General features: G+C 68.8%; 1 protein-coding gene across 1 annotated transcript; it reads right to left on the bottom strand.

The window, feature by feature from the left end:
• Nucleotides 1-1857: 1857 nt before the first annotated feature.
• On the bottom strand, nucleotides 1858-6645 carry SHROOM4 (shroom family member 4). Its single transcript, XM_044452673.1, has 5 exons — nucleotides 6551-6645; nucleotides 6195-6462; nucleotides 5041-5221; nucleotides 3635-3904; nucleotides 1858-2294 (listed from the first exon to the last, which is right to left on the bottom strand). Exons 2-5 carry the CDS (start codon nucleotides 6362-6364, stop codon nucleotides 2025-2027), a joined length of 891 nt encoding a protein of 296 aa, XP_044308608.1. The 5' UTR covers nucleotides 6365-6462; nucleotides 6551-6645; the 3' UTR covers nucleotides 1858-2024.
• Between the last annotated feature and the right edge of the window lie 8336 nt (nucleotides 6646-14981).

The following is a 14981-nucleotide window of genomic DNA, read 5'->3' as shown; positions in this document are numbered from 1 at the left end:
CAGGCCGTCGAACGTGGAGACGCGCCCCCAGGATGCGGCCTCAGCCCGGCATGCGAGTGCTGCGGGGGCACAGGCCGGGGAGGGGGAGTGTCAACGGCGGCAGCTCCTCGGGGGGGGGGCAGGGGGTGGTTCTGGAATGGAAGATCTGGGAAACAATGGAGCTGCTCCCGCAGGACTGGCTGCTCCTTCACATGCCGATTCCAGGAATGTTTCCCCAGTCTGGAAGCCGTTCCGAGTCCTCCTTCCCTGGCCGCAGACCAGAACTAAGAGTGCTTCCTGCCTGGATGTTTCCTGAAAGGAAGTTTCAGGGAGCTGTTTTCTTCTTCAGATGCACCTCCGCCTGGGCGGAGGGGGGCCCTGCCTAGGATTTTCAAGGGGATGCTGGGGGGCAGCAGGGGCAGCTGCTTAGCCATCCCTGTGGCCGGGCGGGGGGGGGGGGACAGCAGCAAGGATGGGCATCTCTCCCCAGGCAGGTGCGAGAATCCTTAAGGAACAGGGAGGCCTCAAGGCGAGCAGGATCCAAGCAGCTTCCCCCAGGTGGCAGAGGCTGGGTGGGGGCACAGCTGGGGCTGGGGGGATTCGGAGGGCCGCCTGGGGGGCCCCAGAAGGGAAGGGCTCCTCTCACACCCAGCTCCAGCTCTCCCCTTGGCACAAGGCAGCCCACCCTGCCAGGCCGCAAGCCAGCCCACTCCAGCTGGGAGACCCCCTCCCAGGGCAGCAGCTGACTCTGCCCTGGAGACCGTGTGGTCAGAAAGTGGCTCCACGCAACACAGTCGCTCCAGCATCCCTCCAAACACAATGCAGAAGAGGATGTTGGGGCCGGAATGCCTGGCCGGCGTCCAGCACATTCCTCTGGCTACACGTGCAGGGGCCCTGCGGGAGGGGGAAGGGAGCGCACCCATTAACTCCTCCGGCACTGCAGCCAACTCTCAGGTCCCCCTCGAGGGGCATCCTGCCAGCAGAGCCAGGCTCCGGCTCCTGCAAGCCCAGGCTGATGTGCGGGCGAGCAGCCGTGGCCTCCCAAACGCGACTGCCCAGTGCTCGAGGGGAGGCCGGCCAAGACGGGTCGAGGGAGGGGGCAGCGGAGGGGGCTCGCTCGCCCCCAGGCCAGCCTGGGAGGTGCCCCCCTTGAGGCCTCCCACCCGCCGAGGCCTCGTGCCCCGATGGGGCAGGGTTTTGCCTTGGGCCTGGGAGGGCAAGGCCCGTTCCAGGAAACCACCGCAGACCTGCAGGGAGCCAGAGCTCTTGCCAGTGCCTGGGGACCAGGGCAGCAGTCCCTGGAAAGGCCGAGAGGAACCCTCGCCACTTGATGGCGACCACGCAGATGCGACAGCCTGCAAACATGTCCCCTGCGTGGAAGGGGGGAAATGGCCACGGCTGACGCAGCCCGCAGCGCTCCAGCGGCGGCCGGAAGGGGCGAGCCAGAAGTTCTCCTGTCCTGCGGGCCCTGTGTGCCAGGCAGGCCTGGGCCCAGCGGGCAGCACGGGGTGCGGCGCCCCCATGGGAGGCCTCCCCTGCCAGTCCTGCCCCCAGCACCACCTCTCACTGAAGCCAAACGCGCAAAGGGTTAAACCACGGCAGGAAAATAAATAAATCCGGGCCAGGGGGGCGGGAGCGTCCCGAGGGTGCATCAAGCACGCAAGGGGCAAGCGGGCCCTCCTGCCCGGGGGGGGGGCACTGTGGCAGTGCCCCCACTGGCAAGGGCAGGGGTGCCTTTCCGGGTGCTGGCCAGCCAAGAGGGAAAGCAGCAAGTCAGCCCAGCCCTCGCAGCCGGCGAGGCCCGGGAGGACTGTCTGTGCATCACCGACCGTCCAGCGAGGCTCCGGAGTCCAGCGCACGCCTTCTGTGTGGCTGCAGGCGCGGTCACCCGGCCACGGGCACTTCGGCGAGCCGCCCCCACCGGCGAGGGGCGGGGAGGGGGGGCACAGTTGCCCGCACGGCGGTCCTTGGCCACGGCCGTTCCTTGCCCCACGGGCGGGAAGCGAGGGGCCAGGGGGCCCTCCTGACGCCAGCGGGAAGGGCCGCTAGTGCTCCCGGGGCGCACGGCACAAGCTCTCGCGCAGGCAGCGCAGCTGCTCCTGGCCCAGCTTGATCTTGTCGTCCAGCTGCCGCTGCTGGATGGCGAGGGCCGACTTCATGCGCACAAAGTGCTGGTAGTCCTGCAGCTGCTCCCCGGGCAGGCAGCGCGACACGGAGGCGAAGACGAGGCGCTCCCGCCGGGCCACGTGCTCCTGCAGCTCCTTGGCGTCCTCCAGCTGCGCGGCCAGCTGCCGCTTCTTCTCCAGCAAGGCCAGCTTCGGAGAGGGTGGCGGGGAGAGGAAGGCGTCAAGCCTGGCTCAGGGGACCAGGCGCATCTGGGCCCCGCTCCGCAAGTGGGGGGTGTCCCAGAGGCCCTGCGAGTGGGATCCTGGGAGGGCGGGCGGGAGAGGCCCTTCAGGGGCTCACCACCCACCCGGGCTGCCTCGCTCCACTTCTGGGCAAGCCGCCAAGCCCCGGCCCCTCGGCCTAGCAAGGCACAACCCTGCGAGTAGCGAGGCAGAAAAAACCCCTGCAGCGGGGCCGGGCAGGGACCGCGGGACGTGCGGAAGCGCTTTCTGCCTGCGCTCGCACAGGGCTCTGCCCGAAGGAGCCACCAAAGGAGGGCCCCCGGGGGGGGGGGGCTGGCCCTGCCAAGGCTGAGCACGGCATGCCACAGAATAAGCAGAGCCCCCCAGAATCAGGGGGAGGAGCCTCCCTCCCTCACCCCCAAAGGCTGGCTGAGGATCCTCTGGTCTCTCGTCCAGGTGCTTCCAGCAACCCGAAGGGGCAGCGTCACAGAGATAAGGCAGGGCAAGCGCACGCTTTTCCGCTGGCCACTTTTCCAACGAAGAGGCGCCAGCTGGCAAAAAAGCTCTTGGCCTCGACCAGGACCCTGCTTCTAGTCCTGAACGGGCCATGCGCCCATTTGCTGCAGCAGGAAGCCGTGGCCCCCAAGCACCTGGCCCAGCAGGCACCCCTGCAGTGAGCAGCCCCTCTGGGGGCCGAGCTGCAAGGGCGGTGGGGAGATTCCAGCAGGAACTGGTGCAGCCTCCGACTGGGATTGGAAACAGCTTCCTGACTGAAGGCCAGCACAGCTTTTCCTCCAAACTAAGCCAGTCGGTCTAAAGCCGGCCCTGTAGAAGTGCGAAGGCCACGGCTGACCCTCACGGTCGGCATGATTCTGCTGTCCTTGAACAAGAGGCAACTGTTGCGCAGCTGTGCTAAATGCAGAGCTGAGCTGGAATCAGCAGCAGCAGCAGCAGCAAGGAGGGCAACATTTCGCCATCAGGCACAATCCTGATATGATGCCCAAATTTGGGGGGGGGGGGGCGAATGGGCAGCTCAGGCTTCCTGAGCTGTAGAAACTCCCTGGCAGGGGATGAGAACGCCTAACGCCAGTTTGTTAACTGGGATCCAGCCAGCCGCCCGAGTGTCCGGCCTCTCCCTGGGGCCGTGGCAAAACCTGGCCTCCCGTGGCCGTGATAGAAGCCCCCAGAAGGGGGAATGACGACCAAGGCTGCAAAGGGGCCCGTCTCCACCCTGGGTCCTGGAGGTGGCCTGCCGATGCCCCCCCCCCCCCGCAGACCCCCCCACACCCTCCCCAGCTACTGCCTACCTTCTCCTCCATGGCGTCCGGGTCCAGGCCGCCCAGGGCGTTCTCCACACGGGCCAGTCTGCCCGAGAGGGAGAGCAGCAGGCTGACGACCTTGTCCAGGTCCCCAATGAAGAGGCGGAACTTCTCGAATTCATGGGGCTTGCAGGCGCTCTTGATGTGGCCCTCCACCTCCTTGCCGAGGGCCACGTTGGCCCTCATGTCCTCCTGCAGGCCCCGCTGGGCCTCCTGCAGCACCGCCAGCTTCCGGCTGATGCTCTCGATCAGCTGCTTCTGCAAAGCGGAGGCGTGCAGGCAAGGCCCGGTGAGCGACAGCTTGGCTGGGGTGGCAAGAAGGCACAATCGACGTGACCTGCTTTGGTCTGTGCCGACCAGCTGCCCCTTCCAGCTCAACTACCCATGGATCTGCTGCTTGGGAGCCACGCTTGGCCTTTTTAACAAGGGCGTCTCGGCCAAGTTGCTTCCCCGGGATTTCCTGGAGCAACTAGGACAAGTGCTGGCAACGCGCAGTCCTGGAACAGGCCAGGATCTTGGCCGGTGGAAGGTCGCTTCCACAGACCCCCTGGCACACCATAAAGCAGCACCTTCCTGCCTGCATGAGGCAGGCCTTCCTCTTCAGCATTTCGGTGATCCCTGTGGGACCCCAGGGGGAGCCGAGGTGGGTGTTTCACACCCGACCCACGTGCCAAACCCTCCTTTGCCAGGCACAGAAGAGGGCAAAACTTGCAAAAAGCTGAGAGGGAGTGAAAGTCCATTAGCAACATCAACAAACAAAAAGGTACCCGAGAGGGTTTACTCCATCTCACTTGCTCCTCCAGCAGGGAACTGGGCTCCCCACCATGTCCAAAGAGGGCCCCTCCCATTCCCAGGCAAAATCATACTTCAAGTAGCATAAAGAGACAGGGTGGAGCTTTGCACTGCCTTTGGGGACGGAATCAGCACCCTGGGGGTCTCAGTTTTCATCTTTTATTTAAATGAAGTGCATGATTCTAGCCCTCATGGCAAAGCATGGTGAAGTCCTAGGAGCCCCAGCAGAGAGGAGGAGTGGGGGGCAACACCACCAAGCAGGATCCCCAGGTGTCCAGAGGAGTTTCAGTCTCAGTGCACCTTTTCCCTCTATTTATGGCTGGAAGGAGCACGTTATACAAACCCACGAGCACGACCCGTCTTTACTGAATTCATTGGCAGGTTTCAGCTTGAGAGGGCCCAGAGTTTGGGCTCACATTTGTGCGGGTGGCAACAGGGGCTGTTTTTGCAAAAGTCTTCCCAGAGATGGACAAGGTGCCTGGCAAGGAGCAGTCCTGCCCGAGCCATCATGGCCAACGGCCGGCTCTCCTCCTGACACCTCCTCTGGCTCGAGGGGGCCGACGAGGAGCAGCCAGAGCCCATGGGAAGCCCTGCCCACTCACCTTCTTCTGAGCCAGGTCGTGGTCAAGCTCCTCTTCCTCTGAGCTGGTGGCAGCCGACTCCGGCAGCTCCTTCATCTTGTTGAGAAGCTCGGCCTTGCCTGCGGACAGGTTGTAATAGGCCGAGCAGGAGGTGGGGCTGACGGCGCCCCCGCAGGCTGGGGAAGCAGGCTGGCTCGGGCGCCTAAATCAACAGAGAGCATCATGGAGGACCAGACTGAAGGACTCTGGTGTGCAGCGTGGAGCCACGCAAGCAGTGGGACAGAAATGGGACGGCAGATCAGGCTTTGCATTGTGCAAAAGTGGGCAGAATGACTGTTTCTAAGACGAGGAAGACCAGATGTCAACAGAAGTGAAGAAGGCCAGACTTTTAGAAGTGTAAAAGGGTGTCCCAGAGGGCTTTTGATTCCTGACCACTTACAGCATCTCAAAATGCTGCCCCAGTGATCACGGTTTGCTAGAATGTTACGCGTACGGCCCTTCTCCATTGTTTGCCTGTGCATTAAAGAGATGTTTTCCTTTTGATCATAAACATTCTAGAACAGAGAACAACTGAATTCTTTGTTTCAGTTTTGCATTATGGATACCTTTTGTGACATTTAGGCTAAAAATACCTCTAATGAGGTTCTTTGTTGCATTGCTGCCCACTGCCTTGGCAAAGAGTCCAGGGGGATCAAGGGAGCCAGCGCCCCCTCCCTCCACTCTCAGCCCCACAGCAGCTGCGTGAGGGAAGCCGGGGTGACAGGCAGGGCCATGCACAAGCGGGGCGAGACCCCGGCTCCCCCAAGCCGCAGGCCTGCTCTCTCACCGCAGCATTGCACAGAAACCAGCAGCAGCGACGGATTAAGAACGTGGGGCGCTGCCCTTTATGATAAAGCTCCAGAGAGAATCGGTGCTCCCCACAGAAAGGAAGGGAGCATCAGCCCCATACACCCCAGCCTCCCAGCCACCCTTGCTAGGCCCCAGGAAACCGGGGGGGGGGGGCTAGGCTGAGGCACCCGACTGGCTCAGGTCGCCCTGGTGCTTCCTGGACGCCAGGTTCTGGACCCCTTGCATGGGGTGCGGGTGGCACGGATGGCCCTGGGCTGGGAGGATCAAGGGCCGGCTTGGGGTGGGGTGGCCTCCCGCACGCCCCCCCAGGGCCCAGCAGAGCCTACCTCTGGGGAAGCGGCAGGCCTCCTGCCTGCAGGGGCCACTCCTGCCCCTTCCAGGCGGGGCCCCCGCCTGGGGAGAAGAGGTCGCCCATCAGCTCGGCGGCAGTCACCAGCCCGATGGCGGGGCTCAGCACGCCGGCCAGGGAGCGGTCCCTCCCCGCCACGTCCCTCATCAGTTCTTCGGAGTTCAAGCGGAGCGGCGGCAGTGGCCCGGCCGGGCTCAGGTGGCTGCCCTCTCCTTCACTGCCTGCCCGAGTGGGGTCCTCAGCAGCTGGAAGAGGCAGGAGAGGAGGGGCACGTCAGGCAGGGAAGCTGCCGGGGAGATGGAAAGCGGGCTGGCAACGGGGAGCCGGACTCACTCGGGCTGCAGGCGCCTGCCCGGGGCTGCTCCGACTTCCCGCCAGACGGGTCCTTCTCCCACGGGGGCTCGGGGGCCGCTTCCTCCTCCAGGGAGCTGCACGGCCTGGAAGCACAAAACGAAGCAGGCTCCAGGTGAGGGCAGGCTGTGCCGCAGCCCCCGCCCCGCCCCGCCCCCTGGGCCGCGCGTGCCACTCCGGCCCCCCGCCAGATGCACTCGGCACCGCTCCCGATCCGCGCCTCGGCACCTCCTGTTGAGGCCAGGTGGAAGTGCACAATCAGCACGCACTCCCGTTGCAGATGGACCTGGCGCGCCCGTGGGCACCCCGTTCTTGCCAGCAGGCCGAGCAGAGCAGAGCCGAGCAGAGCCGAGCCAAGCCTGGCCCTGCCCTGCCCCCGCTCCGGGGCCAAGACCGCAGGGAGCAGCACGCAGGACGCCTTGCCTGGAGGAGTCGCTCTTCTCGCTCACGTCCGGCGTTGGCCACTCCGAGGCCCGGCTTGCTGAGCCGCAGCAGGAGTACGGCGGGGCCCCGGGGCGCACAGGGGCCGGAACCCCAGTGTCCCCGAGAGACGGCTGCAGCGGGGCCGCCTCGCTCCACAGGCGCTCGAGGGGCAGGCTCTGGGACCGCTGCCGGGACGCGTCCCCGCGGCTCTGGTGCAGGTCCCCGGGGTCTTCCAGGTGGGCAGCCAGATCCGGCTTGGAAAGCAGCAGCTGGTCGTGCGAGGCCCGGCGGGGGTGGTACTTCTCCCAGTTCGGGGGCGGGGGCCGGGGCGGGGGCGGGCCCCTCCTTCTGGCCGCGCGGGGCGGCTCTGGTCCAGCCTCTTCCAACTCGGCCAGCGGGGCTTCTCGCCTTTCCCTCCCAGGAGGCCGGGCCCGCTCCATGCAGAGGTGGCTTTCCGAGTAGGCCCTCTCACGCAGGGGGCGCTTGCCGGGCCCCTCCTCATCTGCCAAGCTCTCTGCGGCTCGCCCCGGCCGGTCGGGGCCCCATGCGAGGTCGCGGGCCGAGCCGGCACGGCAGCAGGGTGGCCATCGGGGCTCCACATTCTCACAGCAGGGCCAGAAGGGGCCCATCCGGGCAAAGCCCGCCGTGCGCTGCGCCGACTCACTGCCGGAGAAAGCAAGGGGATGAGCTGGAGGGGCGCAATGCCGCAGTGCGGCGGCCCAGGGGCCCAACTGCAAGGCCCCCGTGTCCCTGGGAAAGGGGGCACAGCCGAGCTCAGCCACGGGGCTCTCTTCGGCCAAGGCCTGGCCTGCTGGCGAGTCCCTGGCCCTGGGAAAGAGGCTGCGCCAACAGAGGTGCCGGCACGCTCAGCCGGCCGGCCTCTCTTTGCAAGGAATCCACTCTTTGGGAGATCCACCGCCCCCCAGGCCCTTGGGCCTGTGGCAGGTCGGGACCCTGGGGACCAGCGCCGAGCACCCGCCCCCGCCCCTGCTCGCCTCTTCCGCTGGCTGCCCTTCCGGCCAAGGGTGGGGGGCTGCCACTCCTCCACAGGAAACTCCTGCCGAGGGAAGCAAAAACATGACAAGACCCGTGCGCAAGATCGAAATACATCCTCCCGTTGTTGCCCGTGATTCCCTGTCCAGCTCAAGGAATGTGGCAGTTACATAACACGCCCGCCCCATCCTGTTTTGGAGCCGCCAAACAATGCACGCGCAACGGATCACCAGCAGATCGCCGCACGACCCCGGCGTGGCCGTGCCACCACCGCCGAGCCACGGCACATGTGCCCCCTTGCGCTCTTCTCTGCATCAAGAGGAGTCACTTGCGCCACGCGTAGTCCCTGGGGATGCGCGCTGGCTCCCGAACGTGCCGGCTCGGGCGGGGGGACCCGGCGGATGCACGGGGCTCACCTTCCCGCCCCTGCAATCCAGGGCCCCCACGCACGGCCCGGCAGCCACGCAAAGAGCCCCTCCCAGGCCCAGCCTCACCCCCGGCACGCCCGGGGCCACTCACCGTCACGAGCCAGGGGGGCCCCTCGTCCACGGGCAGGCGCTGCACTGGGCGGCAGCAGTCGGAGCAGCGGGTCCACGGGCGCAGGCGGCAGTGGTGGGCGCAGTGGCCGGAGGGCAGGCTCCGCTGAGGCAAGGCTGGACACACGTCCCCGCGGCAGCAGGCACAGGCCTCCCAGGCGGGGCAGGGGCAGGGGCAGGGCGGGGGGTGCCAGGGCTCGCAGCCCCGTCCGTGCCGGGCCAGCGGCTGGCACAGCCCCGGCCCACCGGCACAGAAGTCCTGGCAGCCCAGCGGGGCGGCTGGGGGCCCACAGGCCTGCTCGAGAGAGGGCCGGCGCCACTCCCAGCGCTCGGAGCCCACCGGCTGGAAGCCCTTCTCCCCCTTGGCCCAGGGAGGCGGCACAGCGCCCGGGCGCCGGGGGGGGCCGCTGGGGTGCGTGGGGGGCGCCGGCTTGCTGGTCTCCTCAAAGAACTTCCTCCGGTCTGCAAAGGGCAGCAGGCCGGAGTCCTCCGGGGGCTGGGGAGGGGGAGAGGGCTCCGCCACCAGGAGGCTGCCCCGGTGTGGCTGCAGCTTGTGCTCCGGCGACCACCGCCAGCGCCCCCCCCGGCCCCCTGCCGGCACGGGCTGCGCAGGCCTCCACGGCGGCTCATGCTCCGGCAAGGGGGCTGGCCAAAGGGGCTCGGGGCTGGGGGGGCCCACTCGGCTCGGGTGGAGAGGGGAGTCCTCCGCCCCGAACACGCTGAGCTCAGAGCCCCAGCGCCGGGGGGGCACCTCTTTGGGGGGAGCAGGGCTGAGTGCCCTGCCTTCCCGCAAGGGGGGTGGCGGAGAGGGGGTGGGGGGGACGTCGGGGGCCTCCTCCGCCTCCGGGACCGCCTGCTCCCCGCACAGCAGCACCGCCGCACCCTTTGCCCTCTGGAGCTGCGCCTTCCTCCACTGGATCTCGTTGCGCAGGTTGGTGGCGAAGCGGCTGCTGTGCCGGCGCATCTGGGCGGAGCGGTGCTGAGCCGGGCCTCCCTTCCTGCTCCCCGGGCCCCCCGCCCGCCCCCCCTCCGCCAGGGCCTCTGGACTGGGGGCTGCGCAGGGGCCCGGGCAAGCCTCCCCCACGGGCTGCAGGGACGAGGAGGGCAGCCCCTCGCCCGAGGTGCTCGGGGGTCTCTCTGGCACACTGAGGACACTCCGTGGCGACTGGGAGCCCTCTCGGCTGCTGGGGCCTGGGCCCGGGCCCAGCTCGTCTGCCTGCCCCGTGGAGCCCCGGGGGCTGCAGTCCTGGCTCCGCCACAGCCCCAGCCCTTGGGCGCCGCAGCGCTCGGCATGCAGCGGGGAGCGTGTCCAGCGGGCCCCCCCCCCGGCTGGGGGCCGTGCGCAGCATCTCGAGCTGGGCAGCCAGCAGCTGCTCTGGGGCACTGTGCCGGTGAGCCAGCTGCCCAGGCCAGGCCCCCTCCCGGCCCCCGGCCTCAGGGCCGAGATCGCTGCTACCTGCCGGCCAGGGCGGCTCCTCCGAGGTGGGCCCCCTGCCTCCTTCCACAGGGGACTCCTTGCCGGGGACGCCCTTCTCCATGGGCGGGTGCTGTTCAGTGTGGGAGCTCAGAAGATAGTACTGCTCAGTGGGCGGAGACTCCTTGGGGATGCCGGCCGGAGCCGAGGGCCCACCCAGCCCCTGGGGGCCTCCGTCCTGCGTGCACAGGGAGCTCTCCGAGGTCCAGCGGCCTTTGGGGTGCAGGGGGTCTGCCTTGGGTGCCTCCGGGGGACAGGCCCGCAGGCTGTCCTGCCTCACAGGGGGCCGGGGAGGGGTGGCCGGCGTGGTGGCCGCCCGGGGGAATGGGCTTGCCAGGGCCCCGGGGGCCGACCGGGGGCCAACGGCGGGCTCTACGCTCGTCTGCAGGTAGCGTGGGTCCAGGGGCTGGCCCGGCTGGGGGCCGTTGGTGGAGGCCCCCTCCTCAGGGCGTCCGGCGGAGTCGGAGGCGCTGGAGCTGGCGGAGAAGGAGCTGTAGGCCGAGTCGCGCTTGTCCTGCTCTGCGGCCTGGTCAACAGGGGAGGGGCTGCCCTCGAAGCGGGTCTGGCTGCACCGGCCCAGGCTCTCCATGCTCCCGGGCGAGCTGCTCCGGTCGGTGCCGCTGCAGCGCTGCGACCAGGTGCTCCACGGCAGGGGCAGGTCGCTGTGGGGAGCGGCACGTCAGAGGCAGGGCCCCTGCGGAACCCGCCCACCTCCCCAGCGCCGGCGCCCCCGCCGCCCCACAGCCACGCGGGATCCCGCCCCTCCTGCGCGGCTCCTGCCGAGCCCGGCTGGGGGCTGGGGGCTGGTGCAGACCCTCCCTGTGACTCCCCTCCTCCGGGGCCCGCTGCCCAGCCCCAGAGCGGGGCTCGGAGCTGGGGCAGCTGGCCGGCCAGGCCCAGCTGCTTTGTGCTCGGGCCCCCGCCCCGCTAGCCCCGGGCAAGGGGCTGCCTGCCTGGGCGGAGCAGTCGCTCACAATCCTGCGATCCTGCGGTGGTGGATGCCTGCAGGAGAGCACGCCTGGCCCAAGGTGGCCTGCCACAGGCCACGTCAGCCACCCCCGCCCGAGAGGTGCCAGGCCCTGGACAATCCTGGCCACCCCCGGGCCCCGCACCCAGCCGGGGGGCGGGAGAGCCTGGCACAGGCCTGCCCAGCCGCCAGAACGGTGCTTCTGGGCTTCTCGCAGCCGGCCACAGAGCGGCCCTCTGCCACTCCGAGGCGGCTCGGGGTGGGTGCCCATCTCCTTCCCTCGGGGGCAGTGGGAACCCCACTGGCTGCCTGGAAGCGATCCCTGGGGAGCTGGCCATCATCCCCAGCAAGCAGGGCAGTGTCAGGCCTTCAGGGGCACCTTTGCCATGCCTGCCCTTTGCCTCGATTTGCAACCCAGGAGACCAAGAGCACGGGGGCCGAAGCACAACTGCGGCCCCCGCCTGGGCCCGGGGCTGGGGGGCCCCTTTGGATGACGGGCTGCGGGGAGCTCCGCCGGCCTGCCAGCCAGCCACGCCACACCCTCCGCCGGGACAGTCGGCGGCCGGCCGGCGGCCCGCCCTCCGTCGCTTGGGCAAGATCTGGAATTCATTACCGCTCTGCTGGCAGCCAGCACGGCTCCTGAGCCGCCTCCCTTCCTGACAGGAGACAAGTCAGTGCAGCCCAGACAGGCTGCTGAGCCGGGGAGATGCCGGGCGGTGGGGGGGCCAGGCTCCATGGTGACTCCGCTGCAGCCCCCGCACCGCCGCGCATGTCCCACGCCAGCTTTCCCAGCAGGGAGGGCCGTTATGTCCCAGGACAGCAGGAGACCTGGGGAGGGGGGGGCAACTCTTCGGAGAAGGCCCATGGCCCTGCCACGCAGGGCCTGCCTGCCCTGTTTCCTGGCAGGAGCCAGATGGGCAGCCCAGGCAACGAACGGAGAAACCGGACTCCGCTCGAGCCCCCGGCCCCAAAGCACACCGCTGCCCCTGGGCCCTGCTGCTGGCTGGAGACCCCCCCACAGCTCTCTGCCTCAGGACAAGCCGTCGGGGGCCTGGGGGGCCCCACTGTCCCAGCCACTGGGGGTAATCCGACGAGTGGGGCATCCCACCTCCCCCACCCATGCCGCGGTCTTTGCAGAGCCGGGGCAGGCCCAGGAAATGCTCTCCGGGGAGAAGGGATGGTGCAGCCCTGGACTCACGAGATCGGGGGGGGGACCCCATGGCCTTCTAGGCCCCCCCCGCCCTATGAGCCGGGGAAGCCCACTGCGAAGTGCCGCTCACCTGGGGTCACATCCCGAGTGCCAGGAGAGACTGAAGGCATCGGCAGGACAGTGCATGGCGGCCACCTCAGTCCGGGCCTCGGAGAGCTTGGCCAGGTGCCATGAGTGGGGTCTGATGAGGGGCACGCTCCTCCTGCCAGGAGGGAGAGAAGTGAGGGGGAGCAGCAACCAGACCCCCCCGTCAACCCCAGAGGGGTCCCGCTGGCAAGGTGCCCTGGCGAGCCCTCTCGCCACCCCACAGACCGTGCAGCGTGGGACTCTGGGGCAGAGGCTGCCCTGGGGTCCCTCCCACCAGCCATGGTGCCCCCAGGCAGCCCCCACACCAGTGGCCACCCTGCCTCCTGCCGATGCCACCCAAGGCTCCCCACACCCCACCGAGGGTCAGGAAGGGCGGGCAGGCGGTGTGGGGCCGCAGCATGAGGGAGGGCCGGGCAAGAAGCAGGGGGGGCAGGGCAGAGCCTGGCGGGGGGCGGAGGGTTCGGGCTCTAATCCCCACCCGGTGAGGAAGCTTGTCGGGCAACTCCGGGGCAGTCCTACCCCAGAGGGGCTCTGGGGAGGATCCGAGAGACCCCTGCAAGCCGCTTGGGGGCTCACACGCAGGAAAAAGCGGGATGCCAACGCGGGAACAGGCACCGCAGCAGCACGCAAGCAGGAGAGGCGGGCAGCGGCAAGCGAGGCGGGAAGCCTTGGCCGGTGGCCACGGCAGGCAGCTCAGCGACCCTGCCGGCCGCTCCGCTGAGCCACAGAGCCTCCGCTGGCCCCCACGGGGAATGCCCTGTCCAGGCGGTGCCCCCCACTGGGGTGGCGTGAGGAGGGAGACCCCACCCCAAATCCCCGCCCGGGCCCTTTGGCCGGTCACCCTTTCCTCGGCCCGCTGCACCTCGCAGCAGGACACGTCAAGCGCCGGTGGGGCCACGCGTCCCCGTCACGCCCAGGCTCTCGGCAGGCCCAGCGGGAAACACGCGATGCTCCCGGCCACAAAGGAGACACAGAACATGGCAGGGTCTGCAGCGTGGCGGTCCACTGTGGAGCCCCGAAGGGCAGCGCCCTGCGCATGCTGAGCACGGCGGGACTCCCACCCCGACTCACCAGGCAGCGCCCAGGCGAGTGCCCGGAGAGCTCCGTCAAGGGAAGCAGCCCGCTCCACCCGGGCCCTTGCGCAGCGGCTGCTCTCCCAGGCCAGGAAGTGTTTCTGGGCCGGCTCAGGCCGCCGGGAAGGGTCGCATGGGAAGGCCCAGAGGCAAGGCAGGCTGCCTCGCCCTGCCAGCGGCTTCTACCTCAGCACGGGGACCTGGCCTGGGAGGCGATGACAGTTCGTCGCGTTTCAGGCAGGGGGGTGTCGGCAGACAGGCAGGCAGGCAGGCAGGCAGGCAGGCAGGAGAGCTGCTCCGAGGAAGTTGCGGGAGCAGGACGAGAGGGAAGGGCCCCACACCAGCTGCTGCTGCACCACGAGGCAATGAGGTCACCGGCGTGTGCAAGCCGCGAAGACCGGCGGCCCAGCCCGGCGGCTCGGCCAGCGCAGGCTGGAAATTCCCGGCTCTGCAGGCTGGCTGTGAACTCCAACGCGACACGCCGCCCCAAGGCAGGCTGCCTGGGGGGGTGGGGGGCAGAGGCCTGCGTGCCTCGGTGAGCGCGGCTCTGGCCCCCGCTTCACTGCCCGGCTGGCACCCAATGGGGCAAGTGCCATCGAGAACCCAGAGAGCACAGAGGAGGAAGCCGCGGGGGCGAGAGAGCCGGAGGCAAGTGCTGCCAGAATTTCCCGACGGAGGCTTGTCCACGGGGGCGCCACCTGCAGAACCACAGATTCCAGGGGTGCCATGGCCTGGGAGAGCTGGGCCAACACTCCACAGCGGAGGGCAGAGGGCCCTCCCTCCCTCCCTCCCTCCCTCAGCCCTGCAACACTCTGCTCTGGTAGGGGCAAACGGTGTGCTGGGCACCCTCCCCGCCTGGGACCTGGCCCAGGAGGGACAGGGGCCGAGGCGTGTGCCCGAGGGGCCCCAGACTCACCTGGCAGCGGGGGAAGCGGCGGGAGGCTGGCAGGACACGGAGGCCTGGTGCTCCAGCTGCAGCAAGCCGTGAGCTGCAGGGAAGAGGCAGGCAGCCGGGCCGGGACTGGCCTGCCCACCCCACCCCACACAATAGGGATTGGCCCCAGCCGGCCGGGGTTTCCTGCTCCCCTCCGCACTCCCAGAGCCAGACACCGTCCTCATCTCCTCCCAGCCAGGAAGCGCTGAGGAAGTGATGTCCAGGGAGATAACAGAGCAGGCCGTGGTAACACCGGAGAGCGGCAAGGCCCCCAAGGGAGCGAGGCTTCCGGGCTCTCTGAGCAGCAGCCGAGGAAGGAAAGCATCCCGTGCTGCCATGGGCCTGGATGGCTGGCCGGGAACACGGCAGTGCGAGCAGAGGGCGCTCGGGGGCCGCTGCCGGGGACCCGGGGGGCAGGCCCTGAGAGGACTAGTGCTCGGGCCAGGAGGGGGACGCTGAGTTCCTCCCGCAGGAGCAGCTGCAGGGGAGGGTGACCTCCCTCACGGGAAGCAGCCGGGGCAGAGAGCAGGACGAGTGCACTCTGCAGGGGTGGGAGCCACTGGGCAGGGGGCCAGAGGGCCAGCGTGTGGTGGGAGGCTCGTGGTGTGGAGAGTGGCGGCATGCCCGGGCTCAGAGGCCTTGACGCCCCACAGCCAGCTGGGCGGCAACCGTCCTCTCACACGGAACAGGTAAGCGGTGCTGCTGCCGCACAGGTT

This window comes from Varanus komodoensis, unplaced genomic scaffold (genome assembly GCF_004798865.1).
Source record: "Varanus komodoensis strain SLA01 unplaced genomic scaffold, ASM479886v1 scaffold74, whole genome shotgun sequence".
NCBI classification, from domain to species: Eukaryota; Metazoa; Chordata; class Lepidosauria; order Squamata; family Varanidae; genus Varanus; species Varanus komodoensis.
Note: the sequence above shows the minus strand (reverse complement) of the source record. Positions and strands in the feature narration are given on the sequence as shown.

Excerpts from the sequence above, each read along its gene's own strand:
- SHROOM4 (XM_044452673.1), bottom strand. The coding sequence starts at position 6,364 with ATGAGGGACGTGGCGGGGAGGGACCGCTCCCTGGCCGGCGTGCTGAGC. Across the intron at positions 5,222-6,194 it reads GGCCTGCCGCTTCCCCAGAG|GCGCCCGAGCCAGCCTGCTT; the intron begins GTAGGCTCTGCT and ends CTGTTGATTTAG. Across the intron at positions 3,905-5,040 it reads ACGACCTGGCTCAGAAGAAG|AAGCAGCTGATCGAGAGCAT; the intron begins GTGAGTGGGCAG and ends TCCGCTTTGCAG.